Here is a 24368-nt window from a genome sequence, read left to right as displayed (position 1 = left end):
TGTCACTAGTCGTTATACAATTATTTTAACAGTTTTCCATTAATTACAGGAAAACTAATTAAGTAAATTGAATTATTTTTTTCCCGGTCGCACCGCATATTTTTTGTCTAATTTTTAAGACCAAAATGTCCGAAATCTGTCGTGAAACACCCGAGTTATGGAGCGGGACATACATACAGACAGACATACAAAGTGACATGGTTTTTTTTTTCTGCGTATGCGATTATTAGCTTCGCCCTTCGGGCTCGCAACCAAATTATGGTTTGCTCCAATTTGAGTTAAACAGGAAACGACAAAATGCAGACGTCTGTTGGAGATAACCATCAGCAATTTTTCAAAGAAACAAACACAAATTAATTGAAACAAGAGAAATATAAACAAAAATGAGTTTCAGGAAAAGTTGGGGGCTTATAAACAATCTTCAATAAGATGAAATGTAAAATTCAAAAATAAAAATGAGGTTCAGCTAGGACGAATCATGCAGGATTTAAAACCATAATAAAACGGTAATAATAACTCAATCACACATACATCAAAGCCTAAAAGAATCAAATGGTAAAAATATATGCGGGAAACTCGCCAGTCGCCATTCAATTTCGCAAATTCATCAGCACCCAATTCCGCATTTCTCCACCCCCCACAAGCAATTTATATTTGTAATTTATTTAATTTTTTAAAACATTTCCAACAAACAATTTAATGTGAAATTCCATCGGATCTTACCCCCCCCCCTATCTTCGTATTTGTTTTTGTTCTAGTAACACCTGTTGATTGGATAATAAAAGTCATGAGATTTGTGTGCTTATAATTATAATCATCATGCACTCCCTTTTAATCGTCTTGATGTTTCTTCACTCTGATTATCAAATTCCGTCTGTCTTTTTACTCGTCCTTCATTTGTGCAACCGTTCGGTGCGCTAGTCTGCTACGATCGCTCGCAGTGGCCCATTTTGTTTCATATAAAAGCAAAAAAAAAAATGTCGAGTAGAGCAGTCTAACGATAGTTTCATATTTCATTTTCAATTGAAACTTCATGTATAAAACGGTTATTTCTGATTTCTGAAATCCATCAATAAAAAAAAAGAGTATTAACAACCCGTGAAGCCATTGATGTTGTCAATGAGGTCTAAACATGCACCCGACTAATTTGTGAGTTCCGCACTCGCGCTATCCCGCAATTCATCTTCGGATATTCCGGTTAACGCACTTTTGTCACCAATAACTTTATTCACTCGGTTGTCACACGTAATTCTAATTGATTAGGATGGTGCGAGGTTTAAACTCAGAGACTCTCGCACTTTGGGTCCTGTGATTCCCAACATCCTACGCATATTCTATTCCAGTGCTGTGTAAACCACACAAAGTAAATCATTCAGCATCGGTCATGTTTTTCTTTTTTTGTTTTCTTTGTAGTTCATTTGGGGGTGGGTGGTGGGAGGAATCCGTTTGGCGAATAGAGAAAGTTGCTTCCTTGTCCCTTGTTACACTGCCCCGACCGACTACACTGAATCCATACTATACCCCCACTGCTGCGCCATCTTACTACCTCGACTCCCAAATTCCAACGATGACGTTTTTGTTGCTCTTCTCCACCTCATTATCAAATTAACTTGATTCGTCAGAATGCGTCCCCATAGTCTTTTAATAACGGAAGTAAAGTGTGTTTTTGTGTATTTTTCAAATTTATCTACATTTGCATGCGAAAGGTGAGCATGAGCAATGGTACATTCAAATTGGGCTAGGGTACATAGAATCTAATTTGTCAGACGGTTAACTACTCAGCAGTTTTTGCTTGTCGTTGCTAGCCAACACTCTCAGTTTTCAGGGGATATTCTAACCCTCTACGACGGATATTCCAGCTTAGAATACCCTTGCTTAGAATAGGTCTAGAATAGGTTCAACCCTATTCGAAAGCTTCGAATACCCATAGTAGAACCCTTATGCGATTCGATTTTCCTTCGAATACCCCAGTATTCGAAGAATCGAATACCTTACCCCATATTCGAATAGAATACCTGGGTGGGCGAATGTTTCATTTGCACATACGGCGTGGGTGTATCGAGTTGCCTCCCAGCACACTTTTTTTAATTTTCAGATTGAAAATTTATCCGTCCCAACAAAGTCCCAACTCCAAAAGTATCAAAACGTATAAATAACTTTATCGATAATACAGAAGTTTGGCACAGTCAGAATAGCCGTATGGAAGAAGCTCGGATTGGAATGCGGGAGACCCGAGTTCAATACCCGGACGCTCCACACATTTTTTCTGATCTTACCCCACTAAGCAAAACTCTTAGAATAGGCATGGAATAGGGGGTATTCGGGGGATATTCGAACCCCTATTCTAGAACAGGTATGCTACTAATAGAATACCCCCCCTATACTATTAGTAGCAAAAACCAAAACGCTACTAGTTCGAATACCCTCGAATACCCCCAAAAAACTGAGAGTGAAGGCACAACAACTGCATGTCACTCGGCTCGTCAATCATTTATGATTTGGAGATTGGGAGCGCCCAGGAATGTAACCGCAAACATTGCACTCGCCACACCATGTTTCACCTAACGTTATCCGGTGATTTTTCAGGTAACACACGCCGTCTCTGTAGACGAAACGATTGCATCCGCCGTTATTGAGGCAAACTCTCCCGCATTGTTCAGGGGGCACTCGAACATTTCCAATGCCTGCGCCGCTATAGTCGCAGTTGGTCCGCCATTTAACGCCGCCGTCGCCCGTTTGCCATTCATCAGCGTCGACCAGCACCGTCGCAACAACAACAACCAACAACAATGAAGCGATTGAAATCAATTTCATTTTGAGGCTGGGTGATTGATTTAAAAAGGTGAAAAATCAGGATCAAAGCGTTAAAAACAGTAAACAACAATTCAGTTATAGAGTAGTGCTGTGTGTACAGTTTGTCTATCGATACTTACATAGAATATTTTGAGCGAAATGATGAATTCAGTTAACTGTTGAAGAGGAAGCTATGCGAATGATGATGCCTCTCGTTTAATACCTCCCTTTTATATTGGTGGCCACAACAACAAAGTGATACTGAGAGACTATCGTTCCTGTGGGGGGCGGGATCTTGATGCCGGTCTGATGCCAACTAAAATCTCCTCAAGTTTTCCCGTCTCCACACACAACGTTGCTCGTTTTCACTTGAACATCTACGGCTATAGCTAGACAAAAGAGAGAGGAAAGAATTTCTAAATAAATTAAATTCTAGTCCTGGGGTTTTCCCGTTTTCAATACGAGCGACATTTTCCATTTCGAGCTGTTTAAGGGGTACGGGATCTCTGCCAACTATTCACGTTGCTTACGGTGGACTTGTCCAACTTTAACCGAAGTTAAATTTTGATTGTTAAATTTTGATTCCGTTGGTTTTGGAAAATGTTTTACCCGTTGATAAATTATAATGCAATTTTAAAATATGGGCGAATATAAGGAATTATGGCGGTAACGGAGAACGGATGTTGGGTAATCCACATCCTTTTTAAACATTATAAAATTATAAGTAAATTGAATGAAGCCATCCATGTCGAAAAACAGTTAGTGATTTATATAACTCGTCAGCCATCGACTTATTTCTGTTTTGCGTCAACCGATTCCGGCCGGTACTAAAACAGGATGGCATTGTCTGGATGCTGGACTGCCTTATATTGTCAGATATAAATCACAGTAAATAGTTCAATGTTTATCACTGAAATTAAGATAGAGAGATATATAGAGTAGGTATAGACAAACTTATTTTAGCTATCATAGGTTATTATTTCAAATATTCGATTGAAAGTGGAGGTGCCACTTTCTAATATCTCAACTTGATTTCATAATTATTCACTAACAAATACCAAACTAAGAGACAAAAAAGACATCGTTAAGCTGTTGAATCAAAGAAACTGATCAGTTGGCTTAGTTTATTTCATCATTTTCCGGTTTGCCGCTGCAGTTTGACCCGTTTGCCGTTTTTAAAATTCCCGCGAATTTCTCTTTCTTTCCTGTTTCTTTTTCTCGTCATGACGGCAAATAGCCAACGAAATGATAATATCCCAGGGAGCAATTCCATCTGCGAATGTCTGTCCCATTTGACAACCAACGAAACATTGCGATATATCCCTTATAGGCCTAAGTTATTCATACAAAACGTCAGGCGCTTTTACTTGAACGCGACTCTATTACGGCCATTTGAATGATACAAGAGAAAGACGACGAGAGAGAAAAGTTTCTAAACGAGTTATTCATCGTCAGTCAAGGGTTTTCCCCGTTCGATGTATAACTAAATAAGAAGTGTTCGACGGTATGAGAGCCCAAAACTATGGAACGCCAAATTACCCCCTAAAAAAATAGCACTCGACTAGTGCTATTTATTTTAGAAATCCCTTGAATAATATACCACTGCGTGGCGCCATCTAGCGGTTTCAATCGGTGGAACCAATTGTATCGATTTTTTCCGATTGTACACATTCATATCGATTGATAATCATTTCCACAAGCGAAATGGTGGAAATGTGGATCATGGAAAGACGCCTGTTGACCCTTTTCACGCCGTTCATGAGAGTGTCAGTTGACGCCATTATTATATAAATAAAAAATTAACGAAGCGCTTACGCGTTCCATAAAATGCTACGATGGAATGAATTGCGCTAAATAATTTAGCGCATCGCGCGCAAGTAAATCGCAAATACATCACTAGCGCCATGCGCGTTTATTTAGCGCTAGATGTAGAGTGAAAATGTGTTTTAATTATTTTTCGCATAATGAGCCGCTGAAAACAGCGGAAGGGCAACAGCGCTAACCCAGCTTGAAGGACCAGCGATAAGCGCTCAAATTATTTAAGCGCAAGCCTATAGGCTACGCCTAGCGCCGTTTTTTAATTAAAGATTAAATAAAATGCTCAAAATTTAGCATGTCGCGCGCAAGATGCGTATTATTTACAAAACGCGCATAACCCGTGCGCAGCAAGTCGCCTTATTAAACAGCGGACGGGCGACGATAAGCGCTACGACAAACAAACTGACTCATGATTGCGCTGAAATAATGGACGAGCGCGTGCTACTCGTCCAGTCGCGCAATGGTTTTCTTTTCCGAAACCATTTACTTTATTAACCAAGCGCTTGCGCGTTTCGTAAAAAAAATGATATGCAATGAATTGCGCTAAATATATATTTAGCGCATCGCGTATTAGTTTAGGTAAGAGATCTCCATCATCTCGAAATAGAGAACAGATAATACATTTTGTAATATTTTATTCGTCACCAGCTCTTTTTTTAAATTATTTTAGAGTCTTTACATGTCTGTTGTCGTCTATGCTCCCGCACTTGCGCTTAGTCAAGGTATAAATCTTTTTCATCCAAATTGAATTTCGTGTGATGATGTGAATGGAGTTGAAATAAAAATCAATGACTTTTATGGCTTCTTTAAAAATCCACAGTGACAGGAATAAATGTTTATGTCTCAGTCACTGCCATTTTTCTCGTGTGCATCTTCTACACTGTGGTTGTAAGTATATAATGCTAATTCATTCTTGAATAATGCTTCTACGACTATATTATTTATTATTTTACAGGGAGGAATGAAAGCCGTTATGTGGACCGACACATTGCAAGTTATTATTATGTATGGTGCGATGATAGCGGTAGGTATTATATAGCGGGGGTTATACTTCTCCAACATCATCAAAATTTTTTTTTATTATTTTTGTTTGACGCACTCTTGATACTTGGAGTTATAGGTTGTTGCTAAGGGACACGTCGACGTTGGATGCTTGTCTGCTGTTTGGAATGCCAATCAGGCAAGCGGGAGAGTCGAATTTTCCGAGTAGGATATTTCTGTAAAATTTAATTTGAAAGTAAAATCATTTTGTAGTAATTTTTTGTGTGGAATGAAAAAAGTTTTGACGTTAATCCTGGCAAGCGGCACTCAGTGTGGTCTTTAGTTGTTGGTGGATATTTCACCTGGTGAGTTTATTTGGAATCTAATTAATAATAATCCAATTCATTGAAAATAACAGATTTATTTATGAATGCAAGGATTACCATTTATGGAGTGAATCAGTCTCAAGTGCAACGGTACCTTACAGTTTCCACAATGAAACAAGCAAGAGAGTGAGTAAATAATTTTCAAAGTCATTTTGATTTATTTGATTTATTTATTTATTTATTTTTAATAGCGCCGTTTGGATCAACCTCGTCGGATTGTTCGTCCTTCTTGCGGTCTGCTGTTACGGAGGCATGGTCATTTTTGCTAAATACGCCGATTGCGATCCTCTGTCAGCAAAGGTATCGAATTCTTCATAGTTAATCTATTCGAATGAAATATTTTTTAAATGTTAAAAATATTTTGATATAATTATTTTAGTACGTTGACAACCCGGCACAGCTATTCCCATTATTTGTAATGGACACTTTGGGTCACATACCAGGTGTTCCCGGATTATTTGTTGCTGGAATTTTCAGCGGCGCTTTAAGGTGAACTTTAATTATTATTACTATTATTTTTTATACAACTGATATATGTGTTTTGTTTATTACTTTGACACATTTTTCTGTAGTACTGTGTCTAGCGGTCTCAACTCTTTGGCAGCTATTTGTTTGGAAGATTTCGTGCGACCTTTCTGTTGTACGGGAATGACCGACGCACGCGCTACCAATGTCTCTAAAGGTTTGGCCATGGGATTTGGACTTCTCTGTTTTGGGTTGGTCTTCGTGGCTTCCCAGCTTGGCAACGTCTTAGAAGTAGACTTTAAATAATATTGTTATATATTCAGAAATTCTAAGAGAACATTTTTTTTTTTAATTCATAAAGGCTGCGCTGAGTATTTTTGGAATTATTGGCGGACCTCTCCTTGGTGTCTTTACTCTGGGAATCTTTTTCCCCTGGGCCAACGCTATCGTGAGTTTGAATTATTTCTAAGTGAATTCTCAATTGAATCTCAAAACAGTTATTTCTGAATAATTTTGATTCATAATTTTAATTGTGAAAATGTTTATAGGGAGCCGGAGTGGGCATATTGTCCGGTCTGGGCGTTGCTGCGGTGCTGAAGGGTCAATGAACTTAGTAAAAATAATTCTACCTTCTTTCATCTGTATAGTAGAAAGAAAAGTTTTCTGAAAATGTCATCAAAGAAAATTTAAATTCCATTTAATTCATTTCGTCGTTGCATCTCTCCAACGTCAAACGTGCGAAGTACGAAAGAATTACAGACCGTATAAAAATAGAGTCAAGAAGCTTCTGTGCATCCCTATGTAATATTTTCTGACAGATGAATAAAAGCATTGGGTCATTTACCCCCTAAAGAAACTTCCATGCGTGACTGTGGTGGTGATTATAGGAAACTTACCAAGGTTTCCATGGAAATTCTATAGATACAAGGCTATTAACCTGAAGGCATAAACTCAGTTTCAACTACGCGCGCTTATGGGATTCAATGCGCTGGGCAGCATCGACTTATAAATATCGGTGTGCCTCGAAGAGAAGCTGATTGATCGTTATCATCATCATCAAAATTGGTCTGTGTTTGTAAATTATACATTTCATCCAGTCCTGAGGATATTCACGGTGGACTGACGATGAGATATAAAAAATACGATAATTTGGCTGGACCTAATTATTGCACAGCATAACATTCCGGCTACAAGGAAGCAAAAAGAGTAGATCAAAAATAATTTTGACGAATGTTCAAGAACTCCATGGTAGATTACATAAAATCAAAATTAGAAAAATTCAAAATCGACCATGTAGAGGAAAATTTTATCATAAGATGCCCACTATTATATAGGTTATGTTTGTCTTTGATCTTATTGAATTTATTAATTTTTTTAGACACATCACAAGAAACAACTGAAACATTTTTATACATCATATTTAAGTAAAACAGTGCCGATCAAAAGGCATTAGCTATCATAAGCATCTTGTTCACGAACAATTGCAAATATTACAAGAAAACTTGTTAGGCTTATTGGAATATAAGTTGCTCTTTCGAATAAGCAAAATTATTCTATGCGACGCTTCTTGAAAATGAAGTCATTTCCCACAGTGTCCCCTTCCTCAGGATATGGTGCGACAATTTCGTATCCCTTCTGCTCCATGTAAGCTCTGATTATTTTTTTATTCTCTAGGTCATGTGCGATTTCCACTGACAAAGTCTAATAATGACAGCGACGCACGCAGAAATGAAGTGAGCAAATAAATAATAATAATTGGCATTTGAAATAAATCTGGAATGGGACAGACAACATTTTTTACCTTGATATCAACTCGATCCCAAGGAATGGTTTTCAGTACGGTAAATTCGTCACCTTCAATGTCCAAACTGAAATAATCGATTTGCGTCTGATCGAGAGCCGAAAGAATAGAGAAAAAAGGGAAACATTGAACGCGGACGCTTTCTTCCCGTTTCTCGTCGATTGTTTCATTCTGTGAAATTCGGCCCAAGTTGAACGCTTGATTGTACACTACCGTCCTTCATATACAAATTGCGCATTGATATAAAACATTATTCAAATCATTTCGAAACAATTATAAAGGTATTTCCAGTTATATAAGGAGTAATTCATACTTTGGATAGGGCGAAGTACTGAGACAAGCCGGAACAGTCCAAACTCGACGGTTTTTTTCCAATACTTTCTTGTAATTTTTGGGATCGCCTTCGATTAAAACTCCTTGCCATTCCAAATCGAGCTCCATGTACAAAGTATTGGATCGCAGTTCACCGTCCAACGCTCCGCATTCGACAAAGAATCCGTTTTTCTATTCGAACGATATATTTAGTGATTCAATAAGCATTTGAAAATTTATCATTCAAACGAAGGCTTTTAAAGTTATTCGTTGTTGCATCTCTATAGGCTTTATTACTTGGTCTTTCAGAACATCCAAGATAACATCAGCTTGGCCCTGAGAAGGATTATGATTCCTTGGATCGTACAGGTGAAGTCTGTTTTGAGACGGTGGAAACAAAAATTTTTCACGAATTATCCTTAAAATGCACGGATCGTCCTGTTCCAACGCCGATTTCGCCGAATTTATGTAGTCTTCATGTGAGTGAATAAATTTTATTTTAAATATAGCTAGTTATTCTATAACCAAATAATAATGAATATGAGAAATACCTATATCACAAATTGATGCTTGAAATAAAGACTGACTGATGTAATTACTGATGTTCAGTTCAGAAGACTCAAGGTAACAGTAGCGAAAAAAGAATAGCGTGCAACCCACACTTAACACCGTCATCAATGCGACGGGTCGACCTTTCGCAAACGTAGACCGTCTCATATTTTTGAGAACAGCGGGGCTATATGAATATACTGTCGATTGAGAGTGAGCACCGTAAAAATCACTTCCTCACTTATAACTATTCAATTGTTGAGTGATATTCTGGTGATATTCCAAGTGAAAGTGTACAAGCGGTGGGCATCAACCACACCTTTTGCTATGACCGCCTAAAGGTGCCTTTTTGTGCTCATGGGCAATGTATATAATAATTATACCGACATCAAGATGTTTTATGAAAGTTCTTTGTTAAAATACCCACATTGGATTACATAGGCCATCACATTCCCCCAGGTATCGTTTGATTTGATTTTAATAATGTTGATTTGAGACTTCAATGTCATTTTGACATGTAGGCTAAGTCACATTTTCGACATTGGATTGACATAATGTTTTATTGATTTTACATTTTATCCAATGTGATATGATTTTTAATAGTATGGAATTATGGATAATAATAATGTATTGAATTTGATATTGTATAGCGCCTTTTCCATAGACTGATCAAAGGCGCTATTGCTCCCAACAGAAAATATGTGACACTTAGTTTCGATAAGCATTTCGGAACAAGAATGTTTTTAGATGACAACGGAATTGTGTAAGAGAGAAACGAGAAGAATAGGGAAAAAGGGCTAGCAAGCGCAACTCAAGGGGTAAAGAATTCCATATTCGAGGTGCAGCAGCATACAGGCCTATCATTGATCATGTAATAAATATTGAAATATACATTCTTTCCATAAAATGCAAGAAATTTACACCACTTTAAGTGTATTCAATAATTCTAGAAAAAAAGTTATTTTTAGCAGAAATAATAGTAGTAGTAAGGGTACGGGCGAAAGACTCATATATAGTCGTGGCTGCAAGTTTCTATACGTAGGGGAGGGGGGCGATCTGGCGTTCGGGTCGGATGGCTCAATTGATTTCTTGATAGGTTAGAATTGCAATAAAATATTGAAAAAATCAGGAGATGTAGATGTGACTAATGCGCATCTTAAAACCAAATTTCATGGTAGTACGACGAACGGTTGAGGAATGAAAGGTAAAATAAATTTTTCGTCTTAAAATTGGGTCGTCCTACTTTGACTTTCGAATCAAATATCGGCTTTCCCGATTACTTTAAAATTATAAAAAAATCTGGAAAATACTCTACGTTATCTATTCTTTAAGCCTGTTAAGTTTGTTTTATATTTACAATAGTTTAAATAAGAGATATTCAATAATATACTAAGACCCCTTTGTTAGGGGCGCATCGGCCACACAGCGTCGGGGCTTTTTGGCTTACATAAAATTGCATATGATAGCAGTAAAATTATTTGTGTTCGACTTTTTTCGTGTTTTTAGTCAACTACCATATTTAGTAAATACGGTGTGAGCAAGTGACCCCGTATCTGGGGCGGGTTTGCTCTCTTTTTTTTTAAATCGGCAATAACCTAGTCTTAATTTATTTAGATCGAATTGAAAAAATCACCATTTAAAGCAGGAAGGATTGTCTTTCTTTTAAGATTTGGTGGATCTAAATACGTTGGAAAATAAGGGAATGGCGGCTAAGAGAAAAAAAAGTGAGCCAGTCGCCCTACTCTCCCCTAAAGCTTAAGCCTAGGCTACACTTGAGCGTTTTTTAAGGCTTACGCAAATATTTAAAAAAAAAACCTATGGGTGATTCCATATGAAAACGACAAAAACCTGTGGCAACCATCTCACGGATTTGATCGCCACTAGGTTTTTTTTATTCATCAAAATAAAAAAAGTGGCGTGATTTTGAGAAAAAAAAAAAAAAAAATGGCACGTTCGCCTGGCGCTAAAATTTGAATTTTTTAAAAGTCCGCTTGACCTTTATAATCACAAAAAAAATTTTGAGCATATTAAAATGCGTTGTTTGGCTGATTTATATATCAGAACATGTTGTGATAAGAAAAAAACTATTTTTCAAGACCAAGGGTGAAAAAATTGAAGGTTGCGCCTCTTGGTGGCGAGAAATTTAAAAAGTGAAAAAATTATCAAATTTGATTTGAAAAAAAGTTAAGTTAAAATTGAATCAGAAACTTATCATCTGCTAGAAGGCCTCAGGCATTGCGTCCAACTATGTCTGACCATCCGATCCGACCAATCACATACTCTCACCACCCACCCCCATCCAAAACCCACCCAGACAAAGTGAGGCAAATGCCTGAGGCTCTATAGCAGATGACAAGTTTCAACGACGGCTCAGTTGCCAGATAGAAACAAATGTAAAAAAAGATGTCGAATAGCCCTATATTGTATATTCATTTCTCTCCCAAATTTATGTGGCAATGTTGCACCCCCTTATTTATTTGCTGTTTTCTCTCAAACCCAATTTCAACACCCCTCTTCCTTTGTTCTAGAATCGGCAGAACACGATTCACTCTCCCATCGACAGGTCGCTGTCTCTCGCTTTCTTTCGCCTTAATTTCCCATTTAATAAGCTAATTTTTTCAAATGGAACATTTTCATTTTTATGAGAGCGAACTCTTTGATTTGCAATTCGCCAAATTTTCGCTCAAAATTTGTGACTAAGATACCTCAATGGTTCGTTGGAATTGTCATCAATGACCCTAGACTATAATGAAAATTATTGCGTGACTTAATTTTATTTAAAAATTTTTTTAAACAATCTTGCTGGGAGGAGATTTCGAGGAAGGAAATTTTGCGGGGACTTTCCGGGACGAAATTCTTTTAGAACGCATAAGTTCTGCAACGGGATTGATGATTGTCGAATCTTGATATTACGATGTTTATCCTTGATGTGGCGTTTCAAACTTCGTGGGTCTTTATACGATAAATAACATTCTTTTAATGGTGCATCACACTGGTTCCTAATGAAAGAAAATTAAGCGTGTACCAACCAAGACAATTCTTTTCAATTTTAAGAACAAATTGCTCAACACTTCCTGTAACTCACACCCTCAAATCGGCATCAACCTCTAACATCTTAGACGAAACTCATCCATTTTCCTTTAGAGTGCCCTCAGCTCGTCGTTTCTCTTTTGGAGCTCTTCGTTTTCTCTTCGCAGCTCACCCGTCTTCTTCGTCAAATCTTCCTTTTTCCTTTGCAGCTTAATATTTTTCGCTTTCGCAGCTGCCAATTCTTTATTTTTATCTTTTTTAAATGTTAGCAGGATGTTCGTGCACATGAACACTGATACCTTTAACAAGTAAAAAAAATACATCAGTAAGTGCCCTATCGGTTGACACACAGAAACATCTATTCACATCCAGTCGAGGAGTAATGATCCGCTCTAAGAATGCATTTTAGTTTTTACCAATTGGATTTAGCAGTTCGTTTGCTGCCATAACCTAAGAATACAATGTTTGCAATTCCGAAATGTTGCCACACCACGCCGGTTACGGGAAGGAAAAGATAGAGACGGAACGTCAGTTAGTTATGCCAATGTATTCTGCAACGAGTCTATTGGTTGCCTGCCAATAGACATAAATGACACGGGCACAGTGAGAAAAAGACACGTCTGAAAAGACAATCAAGGTGGCGATCCAGAAAGAGATGCCGTCGTGGCCCTCACGATTCGAGATACACACACACACACAAAATTGCAGACACACAATTAAACTAGTTTAAGTACACACGTGAAGGACGCCACGCTACGTGACGACCCAGAGAACGAAAAAACTACACGAGTTGATGAAACAGAACAAAAGTGGAAAAGTACGGAGCGGAGATGTGAGTCGCGCGACGAATGGATTCCATGTTACCACATCACGCCGGTTACGGGAAGGAAAAGATAGAGACGGAACGTCAGTTAGTTATGCCAATGTATTCTGCAACGAGTCTATTGGTTGCCTGCCAATAGACATGAATGACACGGGCACAGTGAGAAAAAGACACGTCTGAAACACAAATCAAGGTGGTGATCCAGAAAGAGATAACGTCGTGGCTCTCACGATTCGAGATACACACACACACACAAATTGCAGACACACAAATAAACTAATCAAGTACAAACGTGAAGGACGCCATGCTACGTGACGACCCAGAGAACGAAAAACTACACGAGTTGATGGAACGGAACAAAATACAATGTACGCCGACCTCGTTTCTCTCCCCCTGGTGTACCGTCCAGCCCAGGCCTGGTTGAGCGTTAAAGTGGACACGTGCTGCTCTTGCCTCTTCGTTTCTGGCGTAAGCTGCGGCGAATGCTGAATTCCGCTCCAAATCCCGGTAGAATCCGCGTTTGTCCTCGTCTGTCGAGCTGGAGTCTTCGTCTGCTGATTTGCCCGAGCCGGCCCAGCAGAGTTGGAGCTCGTCCTTTTCCTCCGACTGGGTTATGCGAGCCTTTCGAGCCGCTGCCCCGGCTACCTACCTTTCGTTACGAGTACCACCGTCCTTCAAGCTATCCACTTCTTCGACAGGCCGGGCAAAAAGATAGATCGGATGTACCTCTACAGCATCAGACATTGGCATGCATGGTTTTCGTCCGGAGGTCCTGAAGGAGGAAAACATTAAAAAATTAGCAACATTTAAAAGTAGAGGAGTCGGACATATAAGTATATTCGTCCGAATTCCTATTGTTAATTAAATTAAATAAAAACGTTGAAATGTTTCAAATCCAATTCAATTTGAGATAGAAATGTTTATTCGCTTACAGAAACAAAAGTTTTTCGAAATTTTGATCCGACAACCCATTTCTCGGTGGTACAAAGATCCGTCCGGCAAGGCTGAACAAACGTTCCACAGTTGCGGAGGACGGCAGTGCTGCGTTGTATTTTAGAAAGAGCTTTTTTTAAATCGGATATTTCTTCAGACTTAAAAGTTTTGTTGATGTATCCGAAAAATACAGATCAACCTAATTATTTAAAGGAAGTTCGAGAGCATCACCCCCCACTTACGCTCTCTTCACTGGCTGCCGATTCGTCAGCGCATCGATTTCAAGATCGCAGTTCTGGTTCATCGTTGTTTACATGGTTCTGCTCCTTCTTATCTGGCTGAACTGATAATTCCATATTGCCCGCCTCGTGCTCTTAGGTCTGCCTCCCTCTACCAACTGTCTGTTCCAGCTTCTCGCTTAAAATCATATGGTAACCGTGCGTTCTCGGTGTTTGCTCCTCGACTATGGAATTCCCTACCTTTCTCTATCCGCTCTGCTCAGTCCCTTGGACAATTTCGGTCACTTTTAAAAACCCACTTGTTCAGTACTGCATTTTCAAATTGAACTCTTCTGTATCTAGTCTTGAGCCCACAACGCCTTTGAACAATTTTTGTAAAGGGCGCTATATTAAATTCAATACATTACATTACATTACATTATCCAAATCAGCATCACCTGGATCCAAACATGGTCTTAAAGAAATACCTTTTCTTTTTTTTTTCTTCTTAGGCTGAAGACGCTTTCTTAAGATACACTGACATCTGCTATTGCTTCTTGTTTGTTATTGTTGCTGTGATAGAAAAACACAATGATTGTAATCAAATTTACTGATTATATTTATATTGATCTACATCTACCTCACTTGCGTACGGCGCACTGGATCTTGTTTGCGTGACTTAAAGGAATTTATAAGTAGCTGTGTCTTCATTCGTCTCTCTATCTTTCTCCAAAATTTATTTGTTTTTGAAGTGAGGACTGAGGATGCAAAATCGCTGCTAAAATAATTTCCTAGTCCTCAAAACAGTCTTGGAAGCGATTCTTGAATTACGAAATCGTTACGCTGATGAGGGATCGTCAAGCAGCATCTCAAGTGTTTTAAAAGAATGGTCAGCGTTGGCAAGAGTTATCCGATCGAAACCTTCACATCCGCTTGAAGGACATCCAGAGCTTCTGACAATAGGTTTCATCATCTTCACGTATTCACGCACCAGTTCTTCTTCTGCCGTGAGAAAATACTGAATACCATAGACTTCAAAAAGAGCTTTAAGCGCGGACCGCTTCTTGTTGATGAAATGATTGACTCGTTTCAGGGCATTGTAGTACGAATTCCATCTGGTCTCATTGTTTATGATGAACAGTTTGCCAAGGCGCTTTTGAATATCACCAAAAACTTTGGCACTTCGATTGTGTTGTCCAATATTGAAAATTAGCCAGACGCCACCGCCCCTTTTCCTGGTGGCAACAGAACGAGGAACATGTAGGCCTATTGATGTGTAGCCAGGGGGCATGCCGACCTTAGGATGTGGTTACTGCGGGTGACATTGAGCCAAGTCTCAGTTATTGCAAGAAAATCGCACCCAAGTGAGGCAATGAGATCAGCGATGTTGTGTTTCCTCTTGCAGACACATGTAGCATTAATTAAGCCATTCCTCTTTGGAGGAGGCGTGAGGCAGTTCTGGGGTAGGAATCGTCTTCTATTTAGAAGTATGGAGGCGAGTGAACCGACGAGGGTTTGCAGAAAAGAAAGCCAAATGTGACTTGTCAGTTTTTTTGTTCTGGTGGTCATTTACTTTTTCAGACCAGGGAAAATTGAATTCTTATAGAGATTCAGGGTGCTTAAAATTATAATTATAATGTACAAAAACATACAATGTAATGTTCAGTTACCATTCAAGACCCAGATGAAAGAAAGTGAAATACCTCCATATGTCTTCTATTAAACACAGAGTTCCTGGTAACAGATAAAACTTAAAAAATTAAACAAGAAACCCTTTACCATTTTTCTTAAGCTCGATTAACTGAAATAATTTGGTTGGCAGCTCAATAACTCTTTTCACACATGAATGTCCCGCATAAGTACCGCATAAGTCCGCATATTGTCTCGTTAGCCTACAGTCATTCTCACTGAACTCGCTGCTGAAATTGTAAAAGAATCAGTTCATCACTCAATTTAGGATCAGTGATCAGGCCACTCCTCGAAGAGTTACAAAAGAAACACAAAAGTCAAAGTCAGTCGACAACATTCAACTGACACAGTCAATAGATCAATAGATCAATAGCCGAATGTCAATGAATTTTCTTTACTTTTCACTACCAGAGTCATGATTACTCTTTAAAGTTACTACTACTATAATAATACTATATTTCCTTACCGGTTCACGTAATGCACAGCAATCAAGTTGAAGATAGCGTCGCACAAGTTATCCATTTTGATGTTCTTAAATTCAAAACTCCTCCTAGAATCAGCATACATGATAATTTAGGTCCATCGGAAAACAGTATTGCATGAGGATTAATTCCATTTTGTGGTGGGTCAACTGGTTTTCCAAGCTGTCACAAACATTCAAATAAATGAAATTTCATTAATTGCACTGTGTACGACACTAAAAATTAAATCGTCATACTTGTTTATGTATACAAACTGGCGGTACTTCTTTGACACCACGCGCGTTTGACGAAATGCGATTAATTTCCATAATCAAAGCACTGTAATTAAACACTGTTTCAGAAATTCCGTTTGATGCAATCATTCGAACAAAGTCGCCGTACGTCTTTAGGAATACTAAGAGGAAAAGTAGGCGTTTCAATGTTGGTAATTTCAGAGAGAGGTGTTACAATCATAGTTCCTAAGGTAGAAATAAAATTAACAACCAAAACAAGGTAAATAACAAATAAAAATTAACAGACCCATATTCAATATTCTTTCTTCATTGACGTTCAATACAGTCAAATCAGTACTGTCATCAGCCAAACCTGCAGTTAAAATCAAGTTTTAGTACGAAAATAAATGACAAACATTTCATATATTATGTATAGCAAATGGATTTACCTTCTTGTGTCACAACACTAACTTTGTTTGGTGTCATAAATTGGGTTGTAGGTTGGAGAAAACATGCTGAGTAATAGTTTAACCAGACAAGTTGTAGTATTGAAATATATGAATAACATTTAAATATTGCTCCATAGATATCATTTTACCTTCTGTTTCTCCCAAAGCACCATATGTGTCTGATGTTATCTGAGGTGTGGCTGGGAGCACACACTCTTAACGATTTAAACAATATTCCTTCCCAGTGGAATATACCGATGAACTGTTGCTGGCTGGAACATCAAATGTTGATGTAAAAAGACAATATATATTTCTATGAGTAATGTTAGGTAAACATAAACTAAATTATAATAATTACCTACAAAATGAAATGATGGTGGTTCCTTTAAGGGATCTTGGCTGGAACATTCAATTTTTACAATAAGATTTTCTGACAAATGTTCTATCTCATCAGAATGCCCCAAAAGTTCCTCAAATTCTTCAGAGAAACAAGAAAAACTTTGATAAACTTTTATGTCTTCGAGTTTAATTGAAGAAGTAATTTGAAATGCCTCCATGTATAAATATGAAGTGCTCATTATTTCGGTGTACAACTTTTCTCTAAGAATAGATAAGTCCGACAAACGGTTTTGAACATATTTCCCAGGCAATGTGAAAACTTTCTTTCCAATGCTTGACTTCAATGCACCGTAACAATTACTTTGCGAGGTAACAGGTTGATATCCATTACTAACCGTAACACCGACCTCGTGATTCAAAAATAAATGGCTGCCCTGCTTGACTGATCTATAATTTTTTTTCCGTTGAGCTATAGATTTACCGCGGCGTACTTGTCAACGTTAGGAAGATTTTTCTAATTTTGATATACATCACTCATTTCAATTAAATTTTCAAAAATTGATAAGCAGTACAGTTCACACTTCTATTTCACTTTCATTCTTTACATTCTTGAAAAAATGGAATTATATAACGGGAACAATATAATTCTTTGTGAATCAGAATACGAAGAACTCTTGAAGACCCACAGAAGAACTAATGGCACAAAAAAATTTTCCATTACGATAGCTCTTCACTTGTCAAATGCTAATACTGGATGGAATCGCTTTATACCTAAAGAATATAGACAGCTGCATCAACAATTTCCAAAATAACTTGATGTTGTGTGGAATTTTGCGTCAATCAATGTATAACAAGTAGGGAAATAAATGTTAAGTAGGCTACCGAAAATACTTTAAATTTGTTCATATTTAAAAAGACTTATTGTTACTTATTTTTGCATTAACCTAATTCAGTTCAGAATCATTACTACCATTCCAGGTCGATAAAAATAATATAGTATTCCATTTTGTATTTCAGTATTCTGAAAAATGTTGAAGTAAGATACAATTTTTTGTAGTGTTTATAAATGAATACTTAAATGTCTCAGCAATTTAAAACCACTGAAACACCTAAAATTAAGTATTTGATCGCTGCTGCTTGACTTTGCGTGCAAACCGATTGTTGTAATAAATCTTGTTCAGCTGTAAATCTCATTTTGTTTAGCTGTGATCTTACAAAATAGCTGTTATTAGTAATTACAGCAGCGAATCGAATCGACATTCCTTGGTAATCTTTTCCAAAATTTCCAAGGAAGGTCAATATGGTTTAAATACCATAGAATTTTAGTGTTCTGCTTGCTAACTAAGACATATCACGTGGCCAGCAACAAAGAATATTTGTGTTCCAGATATTGACAGTTTCATTACATAACTACTCGCTTTTTATTTAATGTGGCAACAGTAGCCATCAGAAGCCCACCACTCAAACTCAGCTGTTTTCACGTGTCCGCGCGATAGGCCAATTTCCTGGAGCTCATTCGAAGTTTCCCGAGTGTTTTCGCTTGCCTGTGTCCGGTTATAAATACACTGATCTAGACCACCGTGTATGTGGCCACATAAGAAAGAAAACCACACGAACCAGTTCATTGAAAATTAATTTGATGCTATGTATAATTTTTCTGCGTTGACATACCCCTTTCTTGTAAACTTCTTGGACAACAAGTTAAATCTGTCGAACTTTTGTTTTTCTTGATAGATTTTTCTAATAATAGTTATAAAAAGGGTATCTTTTTAATCAGGGCTGCATCTTTTTGAGAAGGGGCTCATCTAGAACGTTGTCAGTCTGGGAACCCAACCCACCCCCCCCCCCCCCATAAAAAAATATCCAGAAAAATCCCAAAATGTTATTTTTTTTCTAAATCCCTAAATTTTACTGTAGATTTTTCAATAACTGTTCTAAATTTATAAACCTTAGTCGTTACTTTTCAATAAAAAACAAGAAAATGTTTGTACTTTTGTTTACTGAAATGAATGCATGTAACAATCACAAAAAAATCACATTACAAATCACCAAATTTTCTTTGTTTAAAGACATAAGTCGCACAAAAGATTTAAAAAATGAAATGACCAGTTGTTGAGAAAAATATCTCGAGTGGAATAAATCAGAATTTTCACATTTTGGTATGACAGGTTTACTCGTTAATAGTCTAGTTTAATCCCGGCTGGCTTACTCCTGAGACTGAAAGATTATTGTCGCATTAGCCTTTAGTTTTCTACACATTGGACTAAGAGATCATTGATCAATCAAAGCTGTGTCAGCTGACACATCTTCAGATTTCATCCAGTTTTTTATTCTCATGAGACTGGCTATGGTTACGTTGCATAACCCGTTTCGGTTCTTTTAGTCTCGATAATACACATCACACTGAAAGCTCTCTCGCTGGAAGAATTGCTGCACGGTTGTAGTAAAAGGAGCTGAATGCAAGAAGCTAAATTAGAAAACTTTTTTCTTTGGTTTTTCGTTTCTCCCAATTCAAAACAATTTTCAAGTGGTCTTCGACAAACATTCTCGCAACATCGGTCTCTTAATATCGATTGAAAGTGGACTTGTTAAACAGTGCATGTTGTCTCCACTCCCTTTCTGCAAGAGATTGTATGCCTTTTAACAAGTGAAATCTTGTTGAAAATGGACGAAAAGAGCTTTTGGTTGGCTCTACGGGCATTTTCCGAGAGTTCAAGATGACAACATTGAAAGTAGGGATCATCAAAGTCAAATCTCGCCTGAAAATGATCAATCACGGCGATATAAAAATTTCTGCAATTTACACGAAATTTTCGCTTTTCTTCAGCTGGCAAGTCGATGTCCTTCAAAGTATCATCTGCCAGAACTCCTACAAATATTAAGTTGGTTACATAGACTAATTTAAGATTTCAAAAAAACGTACTGGCATAGAAAGTAATTTATGTTAACAAGATATATATTATCTTCAGGAATATAATTTTCTCCCAAGGAATTGCTCCTACTGTTTCTAAATGTAGGAATTAATTAAACCCAGATCTTGCCCCACCCTTTAATTCGGATTTCAGATTTTCCCTCGTTTCTGTCCAGAAAGATTCAAATAGGAGATTACTTTAAAACGCCATCAAGTAAATCTTAGCTTTTTAAAAGTTGTTGAAAAATCTATGTCGTGGCTTCAACGTCAGATTCTTTCAAAATTTGGTTGCTGTGAATTGACTCGAGACAACTATCTTCGACACGGTCCTGACCCTTAAGAAGACTTTATCTCTCTCTCTCTCTCTCTTCTCCAAAATGGAACTTTCAATGGTTGATTATTGATAGTTGTTGGCCCAACCATTTTGACTGAAGTCACGGTAAATATTACATAACCTATTTTTTCCAAAGAATTCTAACTTACAATATTAAAATGTTTTTAGCCTTCTATGGCGTGTTATCGCGAAGAAATCTTTGGTTCTGTTTTGTTATCCTTAAGGTGGTCACTTAGGATGATGCCAGATGATTTGATGATGGATGATACGTAAGATTCGCCACAATTTCACCTTGGTTAGCGTAACGGCCTAGATAAGGATAAAATTACCTTGACTGCACTACAAAAGAATGTGTCTATACATCCATGTTTGTTGTTTTAATTTAAATACACACGCCAATTTCAACCTCAAAATAACGACTGTGTATTTATCGTTCAAAATTGCTGTCTCGTAACCTTAGATGTATCAAACAATTTCGTCGTGATCATTTTCAATTTTCAGAAGAAAACATGGAAAAACTCGACGAGAACCAAAGAAACGAGAAAGAACTAATAAGGGTTACATCCAGCAGGCAATTTGAAAAAGTTTGAAGAATTATTACTAAACCAACAGGAACAATCAAAGAAAGAAAACAATTGATTGTAGAAAAAAAATTACTTGGTACAAGACAATTTTTTCTCCTTCTTTTTTAAGTATTTTTTAAGTATTTTAAGTACAGGAGCAGGAGAAGTTAGTGTCACTTGTTCTTCGGGCAGCAACGAATCAGCCCAACGAACGGTGAAATAGCGGACTCCGTCATTCGTCTCTTCACCAAGAACAGCCTTTAACTCCCATTGTTCGTCGTCCACTCACTAGAGGAAACTATTGGAAAAAATTAATTTATGATTAAAAATTATATAAAACATTGAATTTTAAAAAATGAATATCGTCTACCGTTGTCTTTCTTCATCAAGTTGTTTTTCTGATTTCTTATACAGTCACGCAAGAGTATACTGAGAATCAAACTACTCCCCCATTTTTTAATCCCTTTTTCACCATTTCTTTCTCTTATTCTTTTCCTTAAAAGGTGAAAAAGGGATTAAAAAATGGGGGAGTAGTTTGATTCTCAGTATACCTTCCGTCAATTTGAAATAAAAACTCATAGAGCAATTTGTCTGCTCAAGAAATTAACAAGCGTGACTGTATACTCATCCTGCTTTATGTAATCTTCGTCCTTTTTGCGGTATTGAGGAACCAACTTTCTAGTTTCTTCGAAGTAGGAATCTTGTATTTTTTCCTAAGGTTCTCCATACAAATATTGAAAAATGATGTATTTAGCAATGGCTCGGTGCGGTAATAAACTAATTGTTTATTATTACTATTATAAACATACCAATTTGGCCCAGGCTTTCTCCTATTGTTTTCTGATGACGAGGTGGTCGGCTTCCTCCGTTTGTCCTACTTCCATTACCCCACCATCAGCAACATCGGGAACATAGGAACCCTAGAATATTTTGTAATAGATCAACACCGGTAACGAGATCATCCCAGCTAAGACCTTTTACTTCTAGATCACGGAGCTTAATCTTGGCTTTCACCGTCATTGGAACTGCTGTACCTAATAGATCAAAGAGGTTATACTACCTTAGATAATAATCCAACACTTGTGTAAGTGGCATAGGCAATCTTGGTGCAAAATCCCACCATATCACTGGAAGGTTTCCAAATGATACCCAGCACCATTTCAAGCTCGTGCTGTGCTGCGCCGCATTCTTGCCGTTCTCTCCCAAACCATACCCGTACCCACAACCCTACCCCAACCTAAACCTCTCCCCTTGTTAGCTTAATTGGTGAAACAAGGGTCAGCCATTTGCTAAATTTTCCCTCTGTGGTGACTGAGGAAGTTGACGAAGTCGGAGATGATGGACACATAATAAAGGGAGTTTACCTTGCTGAGCCGACCGCAGAGGATGGCCTCTTAAGTGTGGTTGTTGACGTTGACGATTAACCTTAAGAAAAAACATGGGGAATTGGTACTGGAGAACCGTCAATATTCAAATATTGTGCTATAGAGTCGGATTGATTTAATAGGTTTCGTAGGAACATCACTGGTTTTGTCGTACAAGTTGGACGTACCAGGTGATTCAAGTATGCTGTTGAGAACATCAGACGCTGCTCTTCAAACCTTAATCCTTGGTTAAATTCTTGCTAGAATTTGTTCGAAGGGGCAGTTCACGTTTGATTTTACTGACTTTTTGGCAATTTTTTGCCCCCTTTAATTTAAATTGAAATTGTAAGTATAAAACTTAAAGGTTGTGCAGCCGCAAGTGCATGTGGATCATCGTCTTCAGAATCCAAACTTGAATCGGAGAATACTCTCTGAAGATGGTAAATTTCTTGTTCTATTTCTTGTTTCTTTTTCTTTAAATCGTCTTTAAACCATTTTTTAGTATCGCTATGGGTTCTTTCTTCTTCTTAGTCACAACTCGTGAGACTCTGCGAGACAAATAGCATCAGGAAAAATTACGATTCAGTTTTTTATCCTTCCGGAACCTTGAAATCTTCACTAGTTTGAGAAATAGGCAGTGTTGGTTGGTGAAATATTCTTCCTTAGTGGATTCCAAAAGGTTTATGGGGTAAGATAGTTTAATTCATCTCTCAACTGAGCCATTTTTCGTTCGACGCGGTTGAAAGCACTTCTTCTATTGGCATTTGTAGCCGCAAAAAGACCAGTAAGGTCACAATTAACTAAATTATGGATTTTAATCTCTAACTTTTTAATATCGGAGGTTTTCGTCGGGTCCTCCGTGTACAGTAAAAATCACAATTGGTTTCACTAGCTGATCGAGAACACACCTGATATTCGGCAAATTTTTCGAGATTTAAACGTTTTTCGAAGTCAATTGCGTGACTTAATGCTGTGGTTGATGAGTGATTTCCTTACCGAATTTCAATGTATGTTGGGCCGGAATTACTGACGTATTCTTTATTTCCGAATCCTAATAGCAATAAAAAATATATTTTAACTCCTAAAAAGTTTTAATTCATAAATATTTAGTTAACCGTTCTGAGGAATATGGATTCCAGCGTAAACTGAGGGAATTATTGTATATCTCGGCAACAACCCAATAATAAGGCAGACTAACACGGTGTTTCACATGCATGAGTAGAGGGCTCTTTTTATTTGTCGCAGTAAAACACATTGAGACGAGACATTTGTCATCTTGACTTACGAAGCAGACTTCTTGGGGCCGATAAATGAGGTCAATTTTTCTAGATATCTAATGGTGGTTGTACAAAATGGCCCATCATAATGTTAAGCATGACGGTAGTTTTTGGGCTCATATGATTTCCACGGGGATGGTTACAACATGGTGCCGGCCTTTAAAAGATGCAACTCTTTTTGGCAAAAGTAAACCCCGCTCCTACTTATCTTGAATCCACCTTTATTAAATTTCTCAGTTCGTCCATTGAGTTTTGATGGTTTGATACATGTCGCTCTGTCTTTTTAAATGAAAAGCGGAACCGTGCACGATCAATGCAATAATAGTTTTCAAAAGGCAGATTTTAACTCGCAATTCGTCTCGAAGATTTTTTTCTATTGCTACTTTTTGAAGTTTTTTCTTTTCGTTTCTCTCTTTGTGAGATCTGTGTGTGTCAGCCCTCTTCTTATCTTAAGTGTCTTCTCTAATTATTATTTTTTTAATTTTTGACTTAAGTTCTTTCTCTTGAACATCAGACAACAGTCTTTTTTTGTTTTCAAATTGCAGCATGCAAACTTCTGAGTTCATACAATCACAATCTTTTTGCAATTGTAGCTGAACATGAGGGACACATCCATTAGAATTGTGAACTGGTGATTCA

At 37.6% G+C, this 24368-nt stretch overlaps 2 protein-coding genes and 1 long non-coding RNA gene across 3 annotated transcripts; 1 reads left to right on the top strand and 2 right to left on the bottom strand.

Moving 5' to 3' along the window:
- The first annotated feature begins 5286 nt into the window (after positions 1-5286).
- On the top strand, positions 5287-7051 carry LOC124321137 (sodium-coupled monocarboxylate transporter 1-like). The gene is made up of 11 exons (XM_046784044.1): positions 5287-5333; positions 5432-5499; positions 5567-5635; positions 5732-5817; positions 5892-5957; positions 6030-6104; positions 6170-6278; positions 6358-6467; positions 6551-6734; positions 6805-6891; positions 6992-7051. The coding sequence occupies exons 1-11, from the start codon at positions 5291-5293 to the stop codon at positions 7049-7051; spliced, it is 957 nt and encodes a 318-aa protein (XP_046640000.1). The 5' UTR covers positions 5287-5290.
- A 601-nt stretch (positions 7052-7652) lies between these two features.
- Positions 7653-9377, bottom strand: LOC124321271 (protein Star-like). Its single transcript, XM_046784188.1, has 5 exons — positions 9108-9377; positions 8854-9029; positions 8558-8748; positions 8245-8461; positions 7653-8144 (listed from the first exon to the last, which is right to left on the bottom strand). The coding sequence occupies exons 1-5, from the start codon at positions 9271-9273 to the stop codon at positions 7992-7994; spliced, it is 903 nt and encodes a 300-aa protein (XP_046640144.1). The 5' UTR covers positions 9274-9377; the 3' UTR covers positions 7653-7991.
- Positions 9378-16970: 7593 nt separating this feature from the next.
- Positions 16971-17611, bottom strand: LOC124339696. The gene is made up of 3 exons (XR_006918021.1): positions 17300-17611; positions 17091-17213; positions 16971-17007 (listed from the first exon to the last, which is right to left on the bottom strand). It is a non-coding gene; the product is annotated as an uncharacterized LOC124339696 (long non-coding RNA).
- Positions 17612-24368: the final 6757 nt, after the last annotated feature.

Source organism: Daphnia pulicaria, chromosome 1, assembly GCF_021234035.1.
Source record: "Daphnia pulicaria isolate SC F1-1A chromosome 1, SC_F0-13Bv2, whole genome shotgun sequence".
NCBI lineage: Eukaryota > Metazoa > Arthropoda > Branchiopoda > Diplostraca > Daphniidae > Daphnia > Daphnia pulicaria.
The sequence above is the reverse complement of the archived record's forward strand: the minus strand, read 5'-3'. Positions and strand labels throughout refer to the sequence as shown.